General features: G+C 41.9%; 1 protein-coding gene across 12 annotated transcripts in view; it reads right to left on the bottom strand.

The window, feature by feature from the left end:
* LOC147035384 (exocyst complex component 6B-like) overlaps positions 1-27500 on the bottom strand; it is a 290908-nt gene that overhangs the window by 185841 nt on the left and 77567 nt on the right. For 9 of the 12 annotated variants that reach the window (XM_085897305.1, XM_085897321.1, XM_085897331.1 and 6 more), the window contains 5 exons: positions 23571-23654; positions 17470-17493; positions 3662-3708; positions 2485-2605; positions 2275-2346 (listed from right to left, as the gene is read on the bottom strand). In XM_085897305.1, coding sequence (XP_085753431.1) covers positions 2275-2346; positions 2485-2605; positions 3662-3708; positions 17470-17493; positions 23571-23654 — 348 coding nt within the window. The remainder of the gene's footprint in view (positions 1-2274; positions 2347-2484; positions 2606-3661; positions 3709-17469; positions 17494-23570; positions 23655-27500) is intronic. The other 3 variants (XM_085897314.1, XM_085897342.1, XM_085897349.1) reach the window with 2 other exon arrangements.

Below are 27500 nucleotides of genomic sequence, written 5' to 3'. Positions count from 1 at the left end.
ATAGTAACAGCCTATTTGAAGAAAGAAAAAAAAATACAGAAATAAATAAGTTTTTATTTTTTAAACTTGTGTCGTGAGGTGCTTGAGTGTGGCATACTGGGGCAGGAGGGGAGAAGTCGAGAATGATGGAGTTACTGGAGAGAGGGGGATCATCTTCATCGGATGATGGTCCGTTCGACATGGATGGCTAAGGTTCCTGATTCTTTTCTGCCTTTTGGAAGAATGAAAGCAATGAAGATTGCACTGCATTCATCCTTTTTTCCTTTTTGGATCTCCTAATAACACGGCAGGATGGAAGTAACATCTCTGGCTACTTTAGAGCTACACTCCGTGTTCAGATCATCCTTGTCTAAAATAGCCAAGGCTTCTTGGATGAGGCTGAACACCTTGGCCAATCACTTGCTTGTGAGGGAACGCACATCCTCCACCGATTCATAATCTTCCCTGTTATCTTGCTTCGGCCGTTTCTTCTACAGCTGGAGCAGATCCTCCATCGTCAAATTGTCATCGTGTGATTCAAGCAACTCCACCACATCATCATCAAGCCTGGTGTTGGCTTAGCGATTAGGGTGGTGGCTTGGGATCCGAGGGTCCAGAGTTCGAGCCACGTTGGCCACTGAATTAACACCAGGGGGTTGATTTGAAATAACATGCTCCAGCGCTGGCTGGAGTATGTAATTTGTAATTCACGAGATCATGGTGTCTGGAAAGCAGTGGGCAACGACAACCACAAGCGTGGGTGGCAAACATCAGCAACTCCTTCTCGTGCGCCATTTTGAAGATCTTGTCCGCATGAACTTTGTCTTGTGCACATGTGATCTCTGCAGTGTCTTCTGTTTGTTTTTCAACTTTTTTTTTTTTCGTGGTGGTGCACACCTTTGCCTACCAATATGTCCAGTTACATCCAAGGATGTCTCCAAACCCAAGAAGCAACGGTACCATCACAGAATCGTCGATATGGCCAAGGCACTCGGCTTTGACGAGGTGGAAGTGATGATGTTTCCATTGTGTGCTGCCTTTTTGGCTGCTGGTTGCATCATTGGCTCGGGGCACAGCTATGCCACTGATTACCAGTATACTGGTGCTCAGTTCATCGACCTTGGAAGGATGACTGGCTGAGAGTTCATGCGGACAAGATCTTCAAAATGGCGCACGAGAAGGAGTTGCTGATGTTTGCCACCCACGCTTGTGGTTGTCGTTGCCCACTGCGTTCCATACACCATGATCTCGTGAATTACAAATTACATACTCCAGCCAGCGCTGGAGCATGTTATTTCAAATCAGGTCCATGCATAACAAAAATAAGTGTTAATTTTATTCTTATGCACTATTTCAAAATTGCATGACAACCACATGTAAAACACGAGGCGCCCGTATTCAAAAAAAATTAACATATTATGAACAAATTAATTACATCATTGTGTTCATTCCATGATCATGTATGGGCAAACAAAACTTAGTTAATCGGACAAGTTGAGATCCGAAGGGGGAGGGGCTAAGTACCGCCCCCCCCGCCCCACCCTCAACGTCCCCCCAGTCAGCGAGAGCTCAAAAATCTGTTAAGATAAAACATTTGCCATTTCCCCCCACCCCACCCCCATGCTCGTCTGACCTGGGAACATAACCCCCTTTTCCCCATTAAACCAAGGTATCCATATTCACAAATTTGCATTTGTGAGGTTTTCCAGGAACGTAACTCTCGCGGATACGGAGGGCTGTGTGTACATTAAAAAGTAAAAAAAAGTTAGCACGTCTTGGAGTACCGTGAGCAACTCGTTCCTCGAACATTTTGACCACCCCTCCTTTCAACACCAGTGATCTTGAACAGAATATTTCTGCCTTAAGTTTCATTTGCAAGAAAAACACAATTTAAAAAGCAGTTTATACAAATCATGAAAAGAAGCTCTTAAAAGATTCTAAGCACCATCAATGGCAGGGTACCAATATGATAAAATAATAAAGACAATAATTAATCAGTAACTAAATCCAGCAAAGGTAAATGTGTTTGACGTTGCTTCCATTTCAAGAGCATTATTAGATGATTAAACACTCAGGTGAGAGGATCAATTGAACACACTTAAGGTCACAAAAACAGAAAAGTCAAAAATGATTTTCCTTTTTTGGATTAATTATATAAATGTTCCACAAAAACAGATTTGATTGAAAGCACTTTGAAATGAAAACCAATCTGGATTCTCAGACATATCATTTTCAGTATTCTCATATAATCATATACACATTTCAAGAAAATGATAAAGATTCAAATATTATTACCTGCAATGTGTCAGCAAAAATGACGATGAGATTTTTCAGATCCAAAACGAGATTTGGGTCGGTACTGTACGACTGAAAAAAAAGGCAAGAAAAATATTTTCTTCGACCGGAAAAAAAGAAAAAAAATCAAAACAGAAAATGACAAAGAAAGACAGATGCTATTTGCAGGCATCAATTGATAGAGGGGCAGGGTTGATGCCAAATACCCACAGAGTGCGTACGGAGCACAGCAATGATCTTGGAAAGAGCCATAGCCCAAAGTTCCTCCATGTAGGCATTGTTCACCAACCCTTGGGTCGTGTGCAGTATGTGGTCTTCTACTACAAAGAATCTAAAAGAAAACAAAAAATTATAAAACTAGAGAGTTCATAGAACACCTTTACCCCATGTAGCAGTCTTGAGAAAAAGGACATGGGCAGGGTCTTTTAAACTCTTGCTTTGCATTTATGAACACGATCAGTTTCCGACGAGCCACCATTTTGTCTGAATCTATTTTCTCCCTCTGCCCTACTGTTGGCATTTCCCCATTCTCCTCCCGATGTTCATTTTGTTATGTTGCGCCCTGATCCGTTCTGTGTTCTAGCTCTTCCATGTGCCTTGACGAATGCAAAAAAAAAAAAAAAAAAAAAAAAGTTTTGAAAGATGCAGAAAAAAACAACAAAACAAAACAAAACATTGAATCAGAAGTTTATCGCCACCTTTTACACCACCTTATTTAACACGTTGAATTACTCCTTCGTGCCTGCTGTTTGTGTCGTTTATGACGTTCCGAAGAACAGCAAGTTTGTTTGGAATTATTTTCAATTTTGATTGACTGCCAGGCAGAGAGGCAAAGTAAAAAATTATCTCACTCCTCTGTACACATGCACAATCAGGAAAAGATTCCATAGAATTTGCCAATTTCAGAGCCAAAAATACTGCTCAACTGCAGGTTCATGTTCTGGTTCAGATTCCAATTTGTGTTCAAAATACAGCATTCAATTCAAGTTCAGTAGTTGCTCGATCATAGAATGACATCTATAGACAGGCAGACAGACAAACAGACAAAGTGAACCAATTCCTTAATCCCGCTTTTCACTTCAAAACAAGCCCTTTCACAAAGTTTGTTAAATCATGTTTTTGCATGAAGGTTGGATCGTTTTAATACAACAAAATTTGTCAGCAGTTTACAGTGTTTCAAAGCTAACTATAACTTTTCTCAAAAAGGCAATTCCTTACACAGGTACAAAAAAAATGCCATCTCCTTGCTTGGTGATATTAATCCCCAGGTCCAAAACTTTGTTCAATGCAGTACAAGAAACATCATGACTTATTAACACTCCAGGATCAGTTGGCAAAAAATAACACTTCTAATGAATCAATTTTTTCAAAAAATTAATAACCTTACCCGACAATTTGGTTGAAATATTTCTTGTATCCTTCCAGCGTTTCATGCTGTGAAAAACAAAGCTTTCATCATTAGCACAATAATCATATTCAGGAAGAGATCAAAGGTTGCAGTTGCAGACATAATATCAACAAATTACATCGATCAAACTGCAATGTACACTATTTCTGGATTGTAACTTTTGTCGATATTTATAAAGATGTTCTTCCACAATGCAAGGATACAGAAAAAACTTGCTGCAAAGAATATCAAGCATGTCCAACAAACTAGCATGCAGGCCATGAGCAAAACAGTATGAATTCATTGAACACCAGATGGAAATGGCTGGTTGGCATGACAAGCACAAAATAGTTGAGCAAATCGATTCTTATATTCAGATAATAAAGGGTTCACATATGATAGTGGTGCAAATAGAAAGAAACCTTTGCACCAATCTTGCAATAAGGCCTGACACCAATGGTTGTCTGTGTCTGGGACAGGTAATTTTGTCTGTAGGACAAGTGCAAACCCCAATAACCCTATCTGGGGCACAGGTCAATTTAACCACCCAGAGGTTTCATTAACCTGACCTGTCTCGACCTCGAACGTAGTTTTTCTTTTTCGTGTTAAGCTGCAGTGATTAGCAGCGACTAGGAAAATCTTTTTAGACACGACCACCCTCGCACGCCGGGAAAAACTTCAAAGGAACATAATAGTATCGCCCCATATGCTCGCAGTACGAATAGTTGGACAGGTGCAAAGGTTGACGGGAAAGGTAAAATCTAAAACCAACCTATCCCATGGACAAGATGGAAAGATTTAATGTCGAGCCTTGTTGAACAAACACTTCATGGTGTGAACCTCAAAGCTGTGGATTTGAAACCAATAAGAAAGTGATTTAATCCACAAGCATTCTCTATTTGTCACATTAAAACGGTCAAATTTGAATTAGCTGATTGGGAAATACAGTCAAAGGTTCAACATATTGTTAAACATCAGTTTTCATTCATGATTATATTTTATAAAGGTCGAGCTTGCATAAATATTTTGGAATAAGTACTTTGACGTTTACCAAAGCAAAACTTTTAATTGAAAATTAGCTGAGAAATGTCTTACAAGATATTTGGACCATTTGGAGATCATCAACTTAGAGCTTTCTATGGTAATGTCACCAAAAAGCTTTTGCATGAATAATTTTTTGCAGATGGTAATCCAAATATGTGAGCAGGTACAGCTAGGACTTCAGTACATCAATGACAAGTTCCCAATTTTGAGTTGTAAAACTTTACGGGGGGTATTAATACAACATGTAATTTCCTCTAATTATAATCAAAGTCTATTTGGCATACCTTCCTATCGATCCATATGATCTGGAACCCCACAGCCTATGGACGTGCATCGCCATTCACCTTCATGGCGGATGACAGATCGAGTCGACAAGAAAATGTGCACGAGTTTTTAGCCTGTTGCTAATTTTCCAAACTCATCCTACTTGAAGACGCCAAACTTCTATGAAGGCAAAAAAATATATATAATGCCGGCTACCAACGTTTGATCAAATATTTTTTGTTTGTGACAATAATCAATTTTAACACTTTTATTGTATAAATGTCAATTTTCTCCTTTTGTGTGACTTATTCTTGGTCATATTAGGGTACAAAGCCAACATGGCTGGGTAACCTATTGTTTTTGCTCCGTTTATTCTTTTTCTTCCGCCAGCAATTTTGGGGTTATTTTTCACTTTAAAATTAATTTTCTTGGCAACCACAAGTCCGATCGACATGAAATTTTCACCGTAATATGTATCTTTTTTTAGGGGCATACTTCATTGATGATTATGACGTCATAGGTCAAGTGGTACGGGCACCATATTTGAAAAACCTAAAAAATTTTGACCTCTGTATTTTGAAAACCGCACAATGGAAAAAATTGAAACTTGGCACTTGGCAAGAACTCCCCGTGGGGAAGAAGTACGATTTTCCAGGACGTCATCGGTGAAGTGATACCCCGGTGAAAACTCGACATGTAGAACGCTACATCGGAAAATGTTTAAATTTCTTGAGCGTCATCTACGCAACTCACCGTTGAAAAAAAATATATATTATGATGTCATAGGTCACGTGCTTCGGCAGCCATATTGTTTTGAAAAAAATAATAATAATAAAAAAATTCTCCAGACGGCTGGACAGATTGAGGAAAAACTTTACACACATTCCCCATGATATCCTTTTACAAGTTTGTTAATTTCTCATTGATAGGTCACATGGTTTGGTGGCCATCTGGAATTTATCCTAAAACCTTCAAAAATCTTCCCCAGAATGGCTTGCCTGTTCAAGGTGAAATCTCTCACTCACACACACACACACACACACACACACACACACACACACACACACACACACACACACACACACACACACACACACACACACTCCAAGACCAGTGGATACAAGTTTGTTAATGAATAATTGATGTCACTTGGTTTGGCAGCCATATTGGATTGAAAGAAAATTTTAAAATAATGTTTCCTCTGGAAGCACTGCAATCAATCAATGTGAAACTTCACAATTATGATCTGGATGACATGGGGAATGGACATTATAAATTTCAACCTGATCGGCCACAAGGTCTGGCAGTCAGAAATATTTCATTATTTGAATCTGAGAACTTTTAGATTTTTTATTATTATTATTATTATTATTGTTTGCGTAAGGCTCACTTGTCTGCACTTACAAGCATTTGAGGGTACAAGAGTAGCAATTCAATTGATACAGATGATGGGCCAAAGAAAAATGGTCAATTGTGTACATATATACATATATGTATATATGTATATATGTATATATGTATATATATATATATATATATATATATATATGTATATATGTATATATGTATATATGTATATATGTATATATATATATATATATATATATATATATATATATATATATATATATATATATATATATATATATATATATATATATATATATATATATATATATATATATATATATATATATATATATATATATATATATGGAACATGACCTGTTCCTCGGTCCACAACTTATGAATCCCGCATCGTAGAGAAACATATCAAGTCAGGTCAGGTCAGGTATGGGAGCATGCGCCAGAGCAGCGTGTTGCTGCGTCCACTTTACGCCGGGATTCCAAGGGCCTCCGTCTGGCCATCCCCCAGGCAGTTGCCTGGCCCATCCCCATCTCGTTGAGATTGCTGATCAACCTGATGCAACCATGAGGCACGGGGTCGGCCCGTTGGCCTCCTCCACACATGAGGCTCCCTTGCTGAGAGAATCTGGTGAGCAGGATCAGCGTCAGGAAAATGAGCCACATGTCCATACAGCCGCAGCTGACGATCATGGACTATGCAGGTAACAAATCTCATTTGAGTCTCTCTCAGCATCCGTTCGTTGGACACAAAGTCCAACCAGCGATAGCGAAGGATTTTCCAAAGAGACCTGGTGCCAAAGGAATCAAGTCTCCGTCTCAGATCCCTGGTCAAAGTCCAAGTCTCACACTCATAGAGCAAGACTGGAAGCACCAAAGACCTGAAGACTCGGACTTTTGTCCTCCCCCACAAGTACCGGCAGCGGCACACCCCATGATCCAGTGAATCCATGACGTCCCAGACGTCTGTTGACCTCTGGCTCACAGACAGCAGAGACATGAACATCACTGCCAAGGTAAGTGAATCTCTCCGTGACCTCAACATCCTTACCACAAACAGGTGTAGCCAGGATTGCAGCATCCAAGATGTCATTGAAAGCCTAGATCTTAGTTTTGACCCAGGAAACCCGTAATCCCAGTGGCTCCAACTGCCCATTCAGCAACCGAAGGGCCCCCAAAAGGATATCGGTAGTCTCTGCAAAGATGACTGCATCATCTGCGACATCAAGGTCAGAGATATTGACATTCTCAAATGATGCACCACAGCTTGATCTCTCTGACATCCTCCCCAGAATTCAGTCCATACAGTTGCTGAAAAGTGTGGGGGCCAGTACACACCCCTGACGAACTCCAGTAACAACTGGAAATAAGTCAGAGTTGGTATCACCACATCTCACAGCACTCTCAGTGTCAGAGTAAAGTTTAGACATCAGATTGATCAGTTTTGGTGGCACTCCACGAAGACCAAGAATCCTCCAGAGGGCATCCCGATTCACTGAATCAAACTCTTTACAGAGATCAACATAGGTTGCAAGCAGCCCTTACCGAAACTCTCGCCTGCATTCGGTGAGGAACTGAAGAGCAAGGATACAGTCAATTGTCGACCTCTTTGGTGTAAAGCCCCACTGCTCTGGACGCCGGTGCGCAAGCAGATGGTGGCAAACCCTATCAAGAATGATCCAAGAAAAGACCTTGCCCGTCACCGAGAGCAGCATCACCCCTCGGTAGTTGTTTCAGTCTTGGCAATCACCCTTCCCTTTCCAGAGAGGGACAACAAGGCTCCTCTTCCAGTCAGTTGGGATGTTGCCTGTGTTCCAAGCAGAGCACAGAACTGCATGCAACGACATGAGTGCAGCATTTCCACCAGCCTTGAGAAGTTCAACATGGATGCCACAGATCCCTGGAGCTTTACCCCATTTCAACCGGTTCACCGCAGCCTGTGTTTCCACATGCGAAGGTGGACCACAGTTGATTGGAGGGTCAGCACCAGGGATTGTAACACCCCAGATGTCCAACTCGACAGCTGGTGGAACAGCCTGGAACAACCGCTAAAAGTAACTGGCCCAGCGGGCCTTCATTTCTGACTCCTCTTTCAAGAGCCGACCACCCTCTGCTCTAACTGCAGTACACCGAGGGATGGGCTTGGATGAACGCAATGCGTGAATTCCCCTGGAAGCAGGAGAATCCCTTGACCACAGGTGATGCTCCACCCCCTCACAGATTCCTCACACATGGGCCTCCATGACCACCCTTAGCACACGTACAGTTTTACGCCTCAGCTCCCTGAACAGCTCAGCTCTGCCATTCAGCCTGGCCCTGCGACTCTGGTCAATGGTATCCAGTGTCCCTTGAGACAAAATTCTTCCTTGCCCTGCAGTGAGCTCCAAGGCATCCACCAGCAACATCAAGGACGGTGGTCTTGAAGGAACTCCACAACTCTTCAGGACCTCCCAAAGCACCCAGACTCCTCAAAAATTTCCACTCAGCCTGTTCGCAAACTCCTCAGCTACCCTCTCATCCATGAGCTTGCCAACATCCAGCCTAGGCTGGGATGGTACCATTCTCCTGGATTTAAGGTACAACTTCAGAGTTGCTACAACAAGCCGGTGGTCAGTATTGACGAATTGAGCACTCTGGTAGACCCTGCAGTTCTGGATCATCCTCCAGCGACCATTAACGAGGACATGGCCAATCTCCTTTGCCACACCGCCAGCGTTGGAATACCAAGTCCAGCGATGAGCTTGTGGGCGCTGAAACCATGAACAGGCCACCCTAAGTCCATGACTTCTTGCAAAGTCAAGGAACTTCGTGCTATTCTGGTTCAGAGTTCCTGACCCATGGGGACCAACACACGTCTCATAACCATCCCTTTCAGTTCCAGTCGATGCATTGAAATCCCCCAAGACAAGAAGTGTATCTCGTCTGGGGCACTGATCAACCACAAACTCGAGCATGGAGTAGAATGCATCCTTCACGGTGAGATCACTCGCCTCAGTCGGAGCATAAACAGAGACCAGGGAAACGACACCTAAGGAGTGACGACTCCTTCGTCTCATAATACGCTCGTTGACCGGTGTTACCTCAATTACCAATGGAGTCAGCTTATTGGATACAGCTACAGCAATTCCTTGAGTATGGTAACCATCAGAGCGACCAGACCAATAGTAGGTGTAACCACCCACCAAGATCTCGCAGCAATCTGGTCTCCGAACCTTAGAGAGTGCTGCAATACTGATATCCAAATGCTTGAGCTCAGATGATAAGAGACAGGTGATAATCCTCTTTGGGATAGGACATTCCAGGCACCCACCCGAAGGGACCGCCTCAGGTTTACCCAAGGAGACCGCCGTCTGGTGGACGACACCTCAGCACCACTCCGACACACTCTCCCGCAATCTGACTCGGGAATGCTACCCCGTGGTTTCCCTCCTTTCATCAAAGATTGGGGGTCCCGAAGGCTTTGCCCCAATCCCGTCATCCGGTGAGCTGCCCTGCTAAGGGAAGCTGCACAGGGTGTGCTGTCCTGCTTGTGCTGTCCACGGAGTGGGTTTTCAGATTTCTTTGCGTTTTTGTGTTTTGCGGAATGAAGGGTTTTACGGTGGACAGAGTACAAATCCTGCCACCAACCTCAGGAGGACGTCCGCAGACACAGCTGGGCACTAGATATGGATGGCCGTTGGCTCACAAGGAGCTCCTCCGCCCTTTGATAGGTTTTGTTTTTAATCCTGCTGGATGTCCATATCCAAACACCCTCCTCACCAAAAAACCTGGTGGGGGAGCTGGTTTAGTTGCCGACAACCCCACCATGGAACAGGTTAGTACAGGTTTACATGATACCTGTAGCAAGTCACAGATCTAATCTGGCCTGACATGACATTCAGATGTGTGTGTGTATGTGTGTATGTGATATATATATATATATATATATATATATATATATATATATATATATATATATATATATATATATATATATATATATATATATATATATATATATATATATATATATATATATATATCTCGTGGAGTTCTAGTTATTCTTCTTCTTCTTCTTCTGTTAATATTTAAAATAAGGGAGCAAGTCCATCATTTAGGGGACTTGCTTTACATGAACATGAAAGATGCCCCCTTCAAACAATCGGGTCTGATTTCATCCAGCATCATACTAAATGTTAAAAGGAATTTGGACAGGACAAGAGGCCATTTGGCCCATCACATGTGTACAACACAAAATACACGTTAATTGCAAATTAGTACTTTTTAGATACATCTTTAAAATGCTGAATATTTTCCAAATTAATGTTACTGAAGGGTACACTCAGACAATGCCAGTCTTCGCTACTGATAATCTAATCTCAAGAGCTCCGTGGAGCTGGCACGATGGATAGTCTGGAGGTACGATTGCTCACCTCAGAGCTGCCTAGCCTGGGTTCAAATCTCAACCAAACTAAAAACAGTCACCCTGGTGTTTCACATGCAGGGAAAGGCCTCAATGCGTGTGCTGTCCATTCAAAGGACGTCAATTCAGAGAACCGATCTGCCAGCACTAGTGTCTGGTCCATCAGTATCTTTCACAAAGAATAGGGAGAGTTAACTCTGGCACTCTGACCAAGTTCCATAATCCTACACTAATCTACAGGGAGCACTGCATGCGTGGCACAGCAGCCCTCTTTGCATTCATGCAAACCAGCAGCAATGTGCTGCACACAAATTAATGATTGAATGAATTAATGGATGGACGAATTATCTCAATATCAGAAAATGACTGCTTAATGTTGGAGCGACTTGTTTAATCCACATCATCTTTAATAATGAAGGATAAGTTTTGAGGAAAGTCCGTGAACAAAGTGGGGAAAAAAATGTCAATTTACAGGTATGATGCAACGTGAATAGGTGACTCACACCGAATACATAGATTTCCTATATAAGGGAAAAGACTTGGCTTTGGCAGGATGATTTCACGTTATGGAACAAGTACCTTTTTGTTGAACTTCAAGTACTTCCTTGGCTTCTTTAAGCATTCAAAATGAACAACCCAATGTAGTACCAGCAGAAAACGTTCCAGTGAGTTTTCAACAAATTGGTACGCATATTGCAATCAAAAAATTTCATTCCTGTAACCAGATTATGGACATTTTTTTTCACTTGAAGAACATTATCTTTGTGCAAAGTTAATATTAATCTTGAGTTGTGTTGTGCAGTTTTGCGACATTTCTGTCCTTCCACATCTGCCTGTGCAGGTTACTCTTACGACTTGTTTCACTGGTCTTAATTTCAGGGTTTTTATATTTGGCTTGTTGAGCATTCATGCTCTTGCACAGTTTTTAAAATAGTGAATATGGAGGCACCATGCCCCCTAGTGGTGTTTCCACTGACATTATAATTATCCAAGCTTTCATTGAGACCACGTTGATGGTGAGTTAAACCTTGCTCTTTTCACATCTAATTGTGAAATGCTTGCGGTTATAATAGTTTCGATATGCTGTGTGTCATTACCCCCATGCTTTTTTGAAAAAAAAAAAAATGGGGGTGATATTGTAACCGGTTATATCTGTCGGTCCTTCGATCAGCCACGCCATTGACTCCTAAACGGTCGGGCATTATTTCACCAAACTTGGTGGTTATGATCACCACGTGGCAAGAAGGTGCGAAAGCATAATTGTTTGATTTTTTTTTTAAAAAAAGGTACGAGAAAATACAATTAAAGGCACATTTAAAAAAAATACATTATAAAAACCTTGTGTGTATATGCAATCAACATTGGGGGACACATGCCATTTAGAACTATTTCTTGTATTTGATTTGCAGTTCATGCCTCAAGGGGTGGGGACTTGAGGTCACAGGGGTCAAAATGGAAAAACAAAAATTTAACTCAAAATTTCATATTGGTCATTCCTGATGGAACTTATTGCCATCTTTCAACTTTGCTTTGCTTTATGGGGATTTGCGATGATGCACCATTAACTTTGCTCGAGTTTTAAATAAAGAAGTCTATTTTCAAGCAACTTTATACAATTCATACATAATGGATTATTATCATAAAAAAAAATTTGATGCAGAGTATAAGAGGAAAGGAATACAGAACAGAAGAAGAAATAGTTTCGGTGCCAGGCTGAAAACCTTAAAAAAAAACTAATATATAATACGTAATTTTGTTGCCCTTCGCAGTTTGGAGATCTGTAGTCGCGATTTTGTTCCTTTTTCGCATGCCATTTTTTCCGAACGAGGCGTCGATTCCTCAGTGGCTTTTATGGGCTTGTAATTGAAGATAGTCAGGCGGAGACACCGAATATGTCATCCATAATGAGTGAATATGTATATTTTCGCTTGTGAGCTAAAAAGTATAGTGATCCAGTCATGTATACCAAGTACAATATAGCTGAATTTCGTGGACTATTGACGCTTTGTCTGGGAGATGAACACTGAGCTCCATTCCAGTAAAAAAAAACCCTGCAGTCGCTGGTCTGTTCTGTGGTTGGCACGTGATAGCACTGGATCAATCATGTTCGGTGATGTACCTCGGGTTGTAGAGCTAATACTCGGCGGCCTCGGCTTCACTTTTTAACCCCCATAATTTTTGCTTCTTCGCTCGTGACAGCGAGCTAAAAAGGATAGCGATCCAGAGTCATCTATACTAAGTACAATATAGCTTAGTTTTGTGGACCATTGACGTTTCGTCTTGGAGGAGATAATAAACACGTAGCTCCATTATCGTATAGATTTGCATAACTTGCTCATATAACAAGGTTAGATGCTTCAACTCTTCCACTTCGACTGACAATTTAAAGGTAGGATATCAGATTTTACTATCATGCTTGGGCAAGCAGTCATTGACAACTTTGATGGCTCTATTTAATAAAAGCATTATATTAAGGTACATCTTATTTTAAAAAATATATTCTGTAGTGACTCAAGCAAAACAATTTTTAAAAAATGGACCGAGCAAAAGAATGGCAGATGTAGTTCAACATAAGGATATGTAAGAACCATGAAAGGGACTACATAATGCAAGATCTATGAACTGGAGTGTGTGACAGGAAAATAATATGAGGCTGGTGGTAATAGATGTCAAGGGAGAGGGAGGTGGGGAAGGGGGGGGGGAAGTAAGGAGATAGAATAGTGCCAGGCAGCCGTATGTAAAGCTAATAGGGTTTTCTGTTTTATTTGCACAGGATAAATTATAAATTATAAAATCGGTCCAGACGTGTCCGAGATATGGTTGCGGACGCATACGAAAATGAGACCAAATCCATGGGCCCGATGTTTCAGACAAAGTCCAACGGGGGCTAAATAGCCGAAGTTCTCATCAGTATTTCGACGATTTTTCACCGGAAAAAAATGAAGTTTCTCCAAAAGAGCACACATGACTGACATTTTGTTTTCACTGGCGATTGTATTTTATGGCAATATTTTCAAATTCTCAACAAAGACAGACATGTTTTGTTTTGTCTTATGGAAATATGGTTCACTGGACACGACTCTATTATCTATCACATTGATCGATTGTCAGACTATAAATTAGATGTGGATAAAGATATTAGGTAATTTGGGTTACTGGTGAATAAACACATTTTCAATTATATTTTGACGGTTCGAGGAACCGAGACCCTGAGGCAATGGCACACAACATAAAGTGGTTCCCAAGGTAGTTATTTGATTGTTATTTTATCCAGATTGGGTCTTTCCCTTTTATTTAGTGGGTTACAAAGGGAATTTGCATTGTGAGGGATTAGTTAGGTTTTCCCCCCCCCCCCCATTATTCCCCATTTTCTTCTCTGTACACGATCCTCTCTTCACACAATCAAGCATACGATGCCAGCAGCCTAATTTGGATACGCACACCAAAACCTTGTTTGAATCTGCGTGCCACAACCAAATCGCAATTTCCACTACCATAGCCTTCTTCACCACAATGCCGGTGATAATCTCCTACCCTGCTTCAGATATACACCAGACTTTGTTTTCATTCAAACACCACCATTCAAGCTCACCTTTCCAGGTGTAGAAGTGTATTTCCTCTTTGTAATTTTGTAATCAATCTGCTTGAACATGGGCATTAATAAGACCTGTAATCTCATTTAATCCCTCATCTGATGTCTCAGTTAATCACTGAACATTAATTTAATTCATCTTGATATAACTCATAAGAAATGTAATCACCTGCGTCTCCTTACATTCCTGTTCTTAGTAATTAACGTGCTTGCAAATGAGTTGACATGGATCTGTAAAGGAATTGCACCCGATGACTTGAAGACGCTGCATGAGCTCCAGTCAACCTTAATTGCATCGATTAACATGTCTATATATATATATATATATATATATATATATATATATACATATATATATATACATATATATATATACATATATATATACATATATACATACATACATATATATATACATATATATATATATATACATATATATATATATACATATATATATATATATATATCATATGTCATTTATTACCTAATGAAACAAATTCTTTTTAATAATTGATAACACAAAGTTACCCTGTTACCCTTTCAGTTATCCTGTTCGGATTCATGGTACAGTGTGCAATCCCCTGCCTGCTTAATGGGTTGTTTATTTTAGGCCAACAGAGACGGTCGGGGAATTTTGCCAGAGTGATAAGAAAACCCTTTCCCCTGCCTCGATAGCCAAAAACACTCGACATATTGTTTTCTGAAACCTTGAACATTGCTTGTACTTTACTCTGATTGGTCCAGCAGAGGTCAGTTCTGGGTCTCGGTGATCTGACCACCTTATATGTTCCCCCTCCAGTTATTCTTTCGATGGGGTTCCTTCCCTCTGATATTAGGACTAGCTGCACTCAACTCTATTCAATTCAATATCTATGAGAACGTGCAGGTTGTGACATTGTTTTCTCTTTCTCGGCCCCCATTTCCTTCCACCCTTCCTGGCCCCTATATCGGGAATTCCGTTTTAGCTCCGGTTAGCGGAGATAATTGCATGTCTTGCCATCAGTGTTCTCTCCCCCTCATACGCATTATTAAATATTCTCTTTTGATGTTCCTGAACCCCGAGTGGAACTTGAGTTCTTATCCACGACACAGGCTTCTACAATAATACGCATCGCCATCACCCAACGGCAGCACTTAAGACTCCACAACCACACTAACCTCGTACGTCTCACCACTACAAACCACCTTCCCACCCCTCAGAACCATCATCTCGCCTCGCCCATGGACACCTTTGGTTTCCGATTATACCGAAGGCCGGCAGTGACACAAACGGAGCCTTTATCCCAAGGTGCAAGTGTGCGCTTCCGTTCCTTCACGTTCCTCTATCAGCGGGGACTGCACTGCTATCCAGCAAGCCGTCTGTGCCCTTCCGGGTGTTTGAATGATGGATGGGAACCACTGCATGACGGCTCAATGTTGAGTCAGGAGCTGAGATGCATGACATGGTCAGAAGGAAAATTGAAGGTGATTCCAGGCCAGCAACCTCTCGGGTGCAGAGTTCAAATCCTGCTTGGCCGTTCAATGAATACCAGGTGGGGGTTGACTCAGCCTATCATTCTACTGAGGTCGGCAAAATGAGTACCAGCTTGCTGGAATGATTGAGCCATTCGAGTATCCTGCATCAGAGTGGTGACCCATTAAGGATTGTGACAAATCGCCCAGGAGACTGCTCCGGCAGCACCGACGCTCTGTTCAGAGTATGGTCCCAATGGATGGATGGAGTCTTGCGGGGAGGGTGACATCATATCACCCCGTAGTGAGTATGGACCACTGGGCACACCGTGCTCGGGACGCTCGGAGGAAAGAGGGTGGCACGTGACCCGTGCTCCCGGGAACCACCCCCACATGAGGTGGGATTTCACCCTTAATTCCCCCCCAAACTCCACACCCCACCCTGCGGCTCTTAAGTATCGCCACTGGTCGCTGGAGCAAGAGCGTGGAGAGGTTCTTGCAAGAGAGGTGCATGGTGGAATGGTTATTGCAAGGTTTGCATGTGCTTGCTGCAGAAAGCAACGTAATGAAATGGAATGCCGAGGTGGCTGACCAAGCACCAAGCAGTCCGGGTGCAGTATTGGACGACGGGCGAAATTAGCAATCGTACATGATAGGTAGCTCTGATTATTACCTGTTCTTTCCCTCTTTTCCGACTTGTCTACTGTGGACGCACAAGAGCTATGAGTGAGGGCAAAGTCCGAATAACTGCACTTTTTAGAGCAACCACTGACTCGCACCATCTTTCTCACTCAAAGCACACAACACCGCATCCCACTGGCACCTCTTCATCACGCACCCAGACATCCCCTTTGCTATTCATTACCCCACCCTTACCTTCCCTGCACTTTGGACTCGCACATACCGAATAAGCCAGAGACCGTCAACGCCTCAACTTTTCTTATCTACACTTCCGCGGAGTGATACTGATGGCTCCTGTCATGTTAACTTAGGCAAAATTGTGTAAGGTAGACAGCTCGGGTAAGTTCTGCAGATGGCAGGTGCTGTCCAAAGATAGAAAATGTAGATGCGGCAAACTGATAAAGGTCAAAAGTCAAAGTTAGTTTCGTCATAAATAGTTCTGCAATTAATGAAGAGAGGAGAAAAAGAAGTCCCAAAACAATAACTTGTTTGGGTTTTACTCCAATAATATCAATTTGAAGTCAAAATCCAGAATAGGAACCCTATTACAATTAAGTTAAATGAGTGCAATGCTAGATGTGTCAAAATTAAGACTGGGGAAACAAAACTGAAAAAAATTGGTCCCTCTCCAAAATTGTTTAAAAAATAAATAAAAACATTAAATGACAACAACAACAAAAGTGAAACCGTTTGTCGGCTGAAAGTTAAACAACAATTGCACGACATTTTATCCAAGCTGAACGCAATTATAGTGGCGACATCACCAATCAAGCTTCGAGAAAACAAGCACCCACACTTTCTGACAACCTGCTCTCCCAGTGGATAATAACGGACATAAAGCAAGCATCTTCCTTCAGCTCGACAAAGGTGAACATTGAGCTGCATCAATGAAAAGAGCATTTAAATTAAAAAGCAATGCCAACACGAAGCTTGACAAGCATGTGAGGTGTTCCCCGCAATCAATTTAATTTCTGATGGCCATCTCAAAAATACAAAACTGCTTACCTCCAAAGGAAAGGATTTTGCAGTCTATCAGGAGAAAAATGGGCAGAAAGATGGCAGATTTTTATGGACAAAGTTGATTAACAAATGAATTGCAGGAAAATAGACAAAATAATATATTGAACATCCTTAGGCAATTGTGCAAGAGTGATGAAAAAAAAAAAACAATAAATCTTTAAACACAAGATTATAGATTAAAAATAATCAGTAAACAATCCTGATATTAATTTGTAATTGGTCACTGGCTTCGATACCAAGACAGATTTCTATTACGGACCCGAGGCATCAAAAAGCGACATATATCGGACAGGATCAAATGGAGCACCTCGCCTCATGAGAGCATTTAAATTGCATCAGACGTGGAAATAAACACGATTTGTAAGTCCCAGCTTGCCGGATCGATGACAGAAGACGGCATTTGCATTTTTGCCGCCTGCATCCCTCCCCCGTTTGGAATCCCGTACGGGCACGGGCAGCTTGCTCGTACAAATAAAAGGGTCATTCATAATATTTCAACATGACAATTTCCTCACCATTTCAAAAATCCTGAGAAAATGGTAGGCTATTTTATGAGTTATGAAACCAAAATTTGGGGTCCATAATTTGGAAGATGACGGACACATTATTGGCTCTGACCCTCCGCTATTCCCCCATCAAATGCAATTTTGTGGAAACCTAGAAGCTATACTTTCACATAAACCACAAAAAAACAAACAATTGAAGACCTCTGACATGACCTTACTTACACACCCTTCAGGATTTATCAATTGTCAAGATTTTCATCTCACAAATCTACACATCAGTTCCACCTGCACTCAAAATATAATAGGAGACAGGAAAAGAGAACCCAATAAATTATCTTTGTACTTTGATGGGGTAATAAATAAATAAATAAATAAATAAACTAAATAATCATTAAACTGGTGATGATGAATTTAAGGGAGGATTCACTCAGCTGGGTGGAGGAGCACTGTATATATGCCAAACTTAACGGAAGATTCATTCACCAAACACTGACTTCAGTCATGTATAAAATACATTTCCTACATGCTTAAAGTCAAATCAAATGGGGCTGGGTAATCCACACAGTGAAAAGCTGAGCACATGGGCAACGCATCCTGAGAAGGACCATACGTCCAATTGTGAGAATGCACTTAGCTTTTTACCTTCAACATGCGGATGGAAAAAAAAAAGAAAGAAAGAAAAAAAAGACAAACGTAAGGAGGATTTAGATAAATTTTTCATATGCTCTCTCCAAACGAAGGGACCGCATGTAAAGGACTATGAGACAAAGTTGGTCCTGCTAAAGGAGCCACACATGGAGCACGTGGAAAGCATGCCAAAATATAGTTACAAGGATGAATTTTCATCATGAATCTATGAGTAGTCAAACTGGGTTGTATTCATCTTATAATGTGTAACAATTGCTATTGAAATATTAATAATGCGTTAAGTCAAGTGGAATGCAAGAAAGGATGTGGGCAAAGCAGGAGGTATTGGAGCATGAAGGGAGGCGGCAAGTGCACATGCATTTTTGTTACACTGGAGAACCTGTGTTGTGTATTATTCCCTTTAAGGTTTTCAACAAGAGATATCTGCCCCAATATGTGGGAGCAGTGCTGAAACAAACAAATTTTCATTGGAGTGAAACTCTCAGTTGGAGCCATGGTTGTTAGATGATCCTCCAATTGGGTGAATTAATAATGTGAACAGCTGAGGAGGCGGGAGGCCGTGTTGATTTGATAAGGAGCTGGGTGGCCGTGCACAGATGCATAAAAACCGGGGAGGCTGCGCACGGACCGATAAGACCTGGGAGGCTGCGCACGGACCGATAAGACCTGTGAGGCTGCGCACGGACCGATAAAGACCTGTGAGGCTGCGCACGGACCGATAAAGACCTGTGAGGATGCGCACGGACCGATAAAGACCTGTGAGGATGCGCACGGACCGATAAAGACCTGTGAGGCTGCGCACGGACCGATAAAGACCTGTGAGGCTGCGCACGGACCGATAAAGACCTGTGAGGCTGCGCACGGACCGATAAAGACCTGTGAGGCTGCGCACGGACCGATAAAGACCTGTGAGGCTGCGCACGGACCGATAAAGACCTGTGAGGCTGCGCACGGACCGATAAAGACCTGTGAGGCTGCGCACGGACCGATAAAGACCTGTGAGGCTGCGCACGGACCGATAAAGACCTGTGAGGCTGCGCACGGACCGATAAAGACCTGTGAGGCTGCGCACGGACCGATAAAGACCTGTGAGGCTGCGCACGGACCGATAAAGACCTGTGAGGCTGCGCACGGACCGATAAAGACCTGTGAGGCTGCGCACGGACCGATAAAGACCTGTGAGGCTGCGCACGGACCGATAAAGACCTGTGAGGCTGCGCACGGACCGATAAAGACCTGTGAGGCTGCGCACGGACCGATAAAGACCTGTGAGGCTGCGCACGGACCGATAAAGACCTGTGAGGCTGCGCACGGACCGATAAAGACCTCTGAGGCTGCGCACGGACCGATAAAGACCTGTGAGGCTGCGCACGGACCGATAAAGACCTGTGAGGCTGCGCACGGACCGATAAAGACCTGTGAGGCTGCGCACGGACCGATAAAGACCTGTGAGGCTGCGCACGGACCGATAAAGACCTCTGAGGCTGCGCACGGACCGATAAAGACCTGTGAGGCTGCGCACGGACCGATAAAGACCTGTGAGGCTGCGCACGGACCGATAAAGACCTGTGAGGCTGCGCACGGACTGATAAAGACCTGTGAGGCTGCGCACGGACCGATAAAGACCTGTGAGGCTGCGCATGGACCGATAAAGACCTGTGAGGCTGCGCACGGACCGATAAAGACCTGTGAGGCTGCGCACGGACCGATAAAGACCTATGGGGGCTGTGCACGGACTGATAAAGACCTGTGAGGCTGTGCACGGACCGATAAAGACCTGGGGGGCTGTGCACGGACTCATAAAGACCTGGGAAGGGAGGGGGGTGCAGGGTCTGGAAAAGAGCTGGAATGACAGATACTGGTAAGGAGCTGTGAGGTGGGGTGCCGCGTTGGAGGGGTACCGTGTCGGAGGGGCGCCGCGTCGGAGGGGTGCCACGAGAAAGAAAAAAAAAAGCCATACATTACTTGTGTTACTTTGTGCAATGTCATGCCATAGTGCTGCATTAATGTATCGTGTGTGCATTACCCGTTAAATACACCCAAATTTGGACTTCACTCACTGTCGGTTGGACATCGATCAATGAGACAACCCTCAAGATTTGTGACATAGTTGCACATTTCCAATTCAAACTGAGAAAAATAACCTAAGACAGATACTACTCATGATGCAATAACAGTTGCATAATTTTGCAAAGTATATTCTTCCACAACAGAAAACTAGTTTATATAAAGACAAAAATCGGTCTTTGGAGGGGTGGGTGGGGGGGGGAGGAAATTATCCCAACCAAATGTTGACAGAGGTATGCTAACCACCATGACAAAAAAGGTGAAGTAATGTTTTGGGGTGAGCTTTTCTTCAAAGCAAGTTTTCTTCAAGGGAGCCATTCATCGTTTTACATGAATAAAGTAATCGTTATAATAAATGTAACCAGTGAAACACAACTGATGGTTTGTTTTTTTTCAAATGTAATGAAACATTATTTTTAAATTTGTCAATTGCCCCATGAAAATAATTCACATTTTAATCCATTTAAGCTTGCAGGAACAGATACAGTGTTTCTCAGTGTACAAGAAGAGGTGTGTATGGCGAAAAAGATCTCGGTTCGGTGCCACGTTTGCAAGCACACAGTACCATTTTGTAAATACTGTATCTACATGATCAATGCTGTCCACAATCAGGCATTTGCATCCATAGATCCCACAACATCGATGGAAACTTCCATACAAATGAGAAGTTGCTTCATCAAAGCGTTTAAAAATGAGTTACTCAAATTCCCTTTGTATATTCCTCCCCCAGAAATACCCTAACCCTATTCTGGTAACCATTTGTAAAAAATTGACCAATGCTGTAACTTAAGAAACCATTTTTGTTGATAAATAAAACAGAATGAAATCATAATCACAAATTGTTTTTGGGAAGAAATCAGTGGAGGCATAAAATAAAAAAAGAACGAGAAGGGTACTCGGTGGAGCGCATACCTCCGCCACAATATGCCTGATCCACGAGAACATATCAGGCCCGATACATTTTAGAAATATCATGCTATATAGTACTGTATCATTTTAGGCTCTATCTCTCAATGGTGAAGAATCGCTTTGAAAATTAAACAATTCTCGTATCCAGATCCGGATTCGGATCTTCACAAAAATTGAATCATTTCTTCCTTGTCACACACCAAACATGTTCCACCAAGTTTCCTCCAAATCCGTGCACAACTTTTTGAGATATCGTGCTATATATCGTTTTAGGCCCTATCTCTCAATGGTGAAGAATCATTTAAAAGATTCGAGGCACCGGATCCGGATCTTCCCCAAAATCTAATCAGTTCGTCCTTGTCACACACCCAACCTGTCCACAAAATTTCATCCGGATCCGTCCACCACAACTTTGAGATATCCTGCACACAGAGAGACAAACAAACAGACAGAAAGGGGTGAAAAAAATAACCTCCTTCACCTTCTGTGGTGGGGGTAACTAGCATCATGGCATCTACATAGAAATGAAACTAAAAAATTACCTCTTATCATGGAATATTTAATCCCCGTCGAACTACAGACCTGACAATCAAAAACATTTTGTGATCCTTGTGACAGAAGCAGTGAGGCTTCCCATTTGATCAATGAATTAATCTGATCACAAGAGCTGTCTCACTGGTATACAATCATAATTTGCAGCACCCATCTTGAACTTTTCACAATTAATATGCACTCTAGTTCACTGTGCTCACTTCCTTTTCTGTCATTGCCAGTTTATCTGCAATGCTTTTTTCAGTAGCACCTCCCTATGATGTCAACATTAAACCAATGTGGTGCTTCCTTACAGCCAACCATCAGTAAAAAAAGAAAAAAGAAAAAAAAGCTACTTTACATGTCAAACAACTCAGTGGGAGCATTGCATTTGAACAAAAACTAGAATGGCATTATGTAAATCACATACCTCCACCAGGCTGAAAATTTTTGTTTTATATCCTACTGGTAGGCCGGGTCTGGATCCGGACCTGAACCAGAATCTAATCCCCTTGTTCTTGTCACATAACCAACTCATCCGCATCTTTTTGATATATCATGCTTTATATGGTTTTTGGCCTCATCTCTCAATGGTGAAGAATCAGTTGAAATATATTTTTAATTCCCGTAACTAGACACAGATTTAGATCTTCACCAAAATGGAAACGATTCGTCCGCATCACACACTGAACCTGTCCACCAAGTTTCACCCGAATACGTCCTCAACTTTGAGATATCCTGCTCACAGAGACAAACAGACAAACAGACAGGGGTGAAAACATAACCTGTCAACCTTCGGTGGTGAAGGTAATAATTGCTTTTCCACAGTTAGATTGTTAATCATGTAAATGTTTACAACTAACCTTTATGCCACCTGCTGTTTAATCCATACTTTGTACATCCTTGAATTCATAAGTGTACATTCCTCAAACATTGCATCATCGAGGACACATTAAAAATAGAACCGAAATGGTTCTGAAATGGAATGAAGACCTTTGCTGTCATGCTTTACTTTTCAGTTCAATTTTTTTTTATATTCATTTTTTCCTTCACCCAATGCCACTTCACAATCGGTGCCATGGTGGGAATGTTTAAAAGTCATTATAAACCTTTGTGCAGGTACATGTGGAGCAACCTCTATCAAGGCTTCTTTTTTTCATGACAAAGCTAAAAATAATAAATAAATAAACAAACAAAAGAAAACAAAAAACTTTGCTCTTCACTTCCTTGTTTGGCAGCAATGCTACCTGGTTGGTGACCAAAGCAAAGCAATTGTTCACTGAACTCCCACACATCGAGTGCCGGCAAACAACTACACAAATTCAAAACTTATTGGAAACACTGTACTGTACAATTACTTTGATTACTGCAAGGAAAAAAAACCCCCAAAAAAAACCTTTCACATCCAGGCTGAGGACGGCATACCATATTGGATTGCGCAGACAACACCAGTCGTGCCTGTTGCCGTCTTTGTTGTTGGTAATAATTTTCAAACTTGTCCCGTGCACCCTGTAAACGCACAAAGCAAAAGATGGACAAATTTTTTTTTTATACTTTCATTGTTGTTTATCATTCTCAAATAGCTAAGTTTGCAAAATTTATATTAAACGGTAATCTTCAAGTGCTTTCTGGATGCTTGATTGATCTTAACAAAAGCAGTCCAATTTATTCACAATGGATGGAATAAACGGAATGGTGATTGAAGCATGCAAGGAGAAGTTAACATTTTGGACATTAACTCTTCGTCGGAACAAGGTGGTATCTTGTCTTCATGCAAGACTGCATTTAGTGTCTTGCTTGAAGGCCTGAGTCTTCAATAATCAAGACTTTCTCTATTCCACAATATATCCACAAATTGGATAACAAGTATAAGGTAGAGCTTGCAATGATGTGACACTCAAAAGAAGCATACTTGGCCAACCTTTATGAGTATATGCACTCTTTTTAAAAACGGTTTATCATCATGTTTCACCTTTATCTAAAGCTATGCTTTTGTAAAAAGATGAATTGCTTTGTTCCTTCAAACATTTGTTCCTTCAATCTGTGGATATGAAAACAAAAAATGTGAAAGAAAGGCTGCAACATGCAAGTTCTCAACCACTGTACATTTTTATCTGTCAATGAAATGAGTGACACTGCATATTGGTGCAACCAATACCCAAAGTTAGAAGCTCAAATTGGGAAATAAAATAAACCACACAAATAATCTCAAGTTTCAATGTCATCGCCTCAAACTTACTGTAGATTACACAGACAAGATATAATATTGTCGCATCAAGGGGTCCCACTAATGTAGACCCTCTGCGCCGGAGGTCCAAGACATCCACGAATGGCCAAACGATCATGCAAGCTCCTATGAGCGGACAGCACTTACTCACCTTTCCACACTTATAGCGAGAATACCTGCTAAAATTAAATATCCCCCAAAGGCCAGATAAACGCATTTCGAAACTGGTGGTTGGTCCAAGTGCACACAAAGACAAGAAGGTGGAAATATGTTATTTCTCATTAAAATGGTTTATTAAAGATACATGGATGGAAAGATTAGACACTAATAACAAATCAAGAGAGAGAGAGGCAAAAAGAGAGAGAGAGAGAGGGGCAGAGCGATTGAGAGCGACCAAGATCGAGGTAGAGATAGAGGTAGAGAGATGGCATCTGTTTTTTGTGGTGAATTTGGCTGTCCCACCACCCGAGGAAGGCATCTCCACAAAAGCATCCTGTCTCCGTCCAGGGCCCACTGTAGCTCACTATACCGCTAGGTTGATGGTCCTCCGTGAAGCATACACGCACAACTTACCTCTGACATGTCCCTAGTACAGGTGTAAATCTAACCGACTCGAGCATAGGGTCCCATACTCTTAACATATTTGAGCAATGAACCCCCTCCTTCCTCCCCCCCCCTTCCCCCTTCCACGTAGTAATATCAACTTGTTGTTAAACTTGACAAAATTGTTATGGTTAGATGAGACAACTATGCCCAATGCCAGTTTGGCACACTCAACACACTATCCATAAACTTTGTTTCTGCGAGGCCTCAAACCACAGGCATTACAGTCAAACATCCTCAGAAATCGGCATGGACAAATTTGACACAATACACATTCAAGGAACAAAATCAACTAAATGGTATGGTTAAATTAGACAACTTTGTCTAACTAGTTACTCTCTCCAACTTTCACCTCCTATCCAAGTCTTCCTTTTGCTCCAATGAATGGTCAATGCCTGAAATGTTAACCTCTCCTTACTTCCTATGGCAATTAGCATACTAGGATCAATTCTGTTAATTCAATCCATTGTGTTCAAGATTGTATGGGGGCACAATATTAAAATAAATGAAAAATGGGGTCCTATATTAAAGAGAGTCTACAAACAGACTCCACAAACGCACACACACTAACCACTCCCATCCCTTCAGGAACGGGAAAAGAAAATAAATCCCCAGTAATACTCTGTCACCTCACCCCACATAGTATGTACTTGTCATGGCAATACAGCACATACTTTCCTTGATAAATAGTCTGACTGTCCTTTACATCGATGCAAGATTCCATCCATCCATTGGGACCACACTCTGTGCAGAGCATTGGTGCTGCCGAAGCAGTCTCCTTGGCGATTGGACACAATCCTGGACGGGTCGATACTCTGGCGCAGTATACCAATAGTCAGGTCAATATATGGAAAATACCCCCTCAACCCCCAAAAAATTGCTACAAAAGGTTTCTCAACCGATTCTAGTAGGTTTTAGTGTACTTTATAACATACTAAAAGTTTACCAAAGTATGACCCCTGGAAAAGTGTTTTTATCAAGATGGCTGCTGAAACCTTTTAATGATCATAACTCTGTAACTATCAACTCAAATTTGATGATGTTGGTGTCTATCCCTAGGTTTTGGGGGGCAAAGAACACATTGAGATCATAAAAAATGATGTTGGCCTACTATGTAATATCTAAATCCAATATGGCGTCAAAAATGAACACATTGTAACCATTTTTATATCACATAGCATCACTTAAGATTTTTTGTGCAGTGGCTTTCCATATTTTCAGTGCTGCCATCAGTTGACAAACCTTTTGTACCAATGTTTTGGGGGTTGAGGGGCCATCTTCTTGTTGACAAGTGCCTGCATAGCCAGCTTATAACGGAAATGGCCAAAGACAATCCCGAGATTCAGACACTGCTGGATCAAGCTGAGGAATTGTACTCCTCCCTTCTTAGCGGAGATGCTGCTTGTTCTGAGGTTTTGATCCAACTCGAGACAGTAACGGAAAAGAAGAAATCTGAACTTGCTCAGACCTCAAAGACCAACCAGTTGTGGCATAATTATCAGCGTATGGTTGGCATGGCAAGAATGTTGATCAAGGAGGATCATACTGGGTCTTGGTTGATGCATTTGCAGGCAGTGTCCAATTGCCTAACTGTCTTTGCTGCAGCTGGGCACTTCAATTACCTGCGACCTGCTCATTACTACCTGCAGCAAATGAGCAACCTGGAGGTAAAGCACCCATACGTTTATTGAAAGTTCCTTGATGGTTTTCACGCTGTTCGTAGGAGCAATCAGTGCTGGGCAAGGCTTAGTAGTGATCTTGTCATTGAACAAACGTTGATGAGGTCTCTAAAGAGCACTGGTGGTCTAACTCAGGGCAGTGGGATGACCGAGGACATGCGAAACCTTTGGACCTTATCTGCACCTGTAACATCTGAGTACAACAGTGCGATGCAGGATTTCACAGATTTCACAGACCTATACTACAAGTCCGCAACACAAAGACTCAACTGAGGCACGCATCAAAAGAGATGCATCTGATCTCAAGAAAATTCGGATAAAGCTTGCAGCCTGCTCACCCTTCACATCTGATTCTACTCTGAGAAACATTGTCAACGGGATAGTGGCTGGGCCAGATGTGAATGTAGATGCCTTTGAATCGGTTGGGAACAAGATCGTTGAAGATATAATCGGAAAGTCGGCATTTACTTACAAATTCAAGCGGAAAGACAGAGCCCAAACCCTTGGGAATATCTATGCTGTGAAGATTGCTCCTGATCGTACCATTGATCCTGCCCATCTGTTCCAGAGTTTCCTTGTGGTGTCAAGGTCAGGATATCTTTCCCTTGAAGATGTGTTGACTTATGAACTCAGCCCCTACCCTCCAGCCCTCTTTGAGGTCAGGAACATTCTTCGAAAAGCAGACAAACCTCAGCTTGCTCAGGCAATTCGAGACCATGCTGCAGACTTATCAATTGAGGCTGTGATGAACTCTATTCCTAAAACAGATTGTTACGTGGTCGATGGTGGCTCTTTGCTCCATCGTTTACCGTGGAAGAAAGGCGACTCATATAATGCAATAGCTGA

This window comes from Eptatretus burgeri, chromosome 1, assembly GCF_056783735.1.
Source record: "Eptatretus burgeri isolate ZD-2024b chromosome 1, Ebu_testis_v1, whole genome shotgun sequence".
In the NCBI taxonomy this organism is placed as follows: domain Eukaryota; kingdom Metazoa; phylum Chordata; class Myxini; order Myxiniformes; family Myxinidae; genus Eptatretus; species Eptatretus burgeri.
The sequence above is the reverse complement of the archived record's forward strand: the minus strand, read 5'-3'. Positions and strand labels throughout refer to the sequence as shown.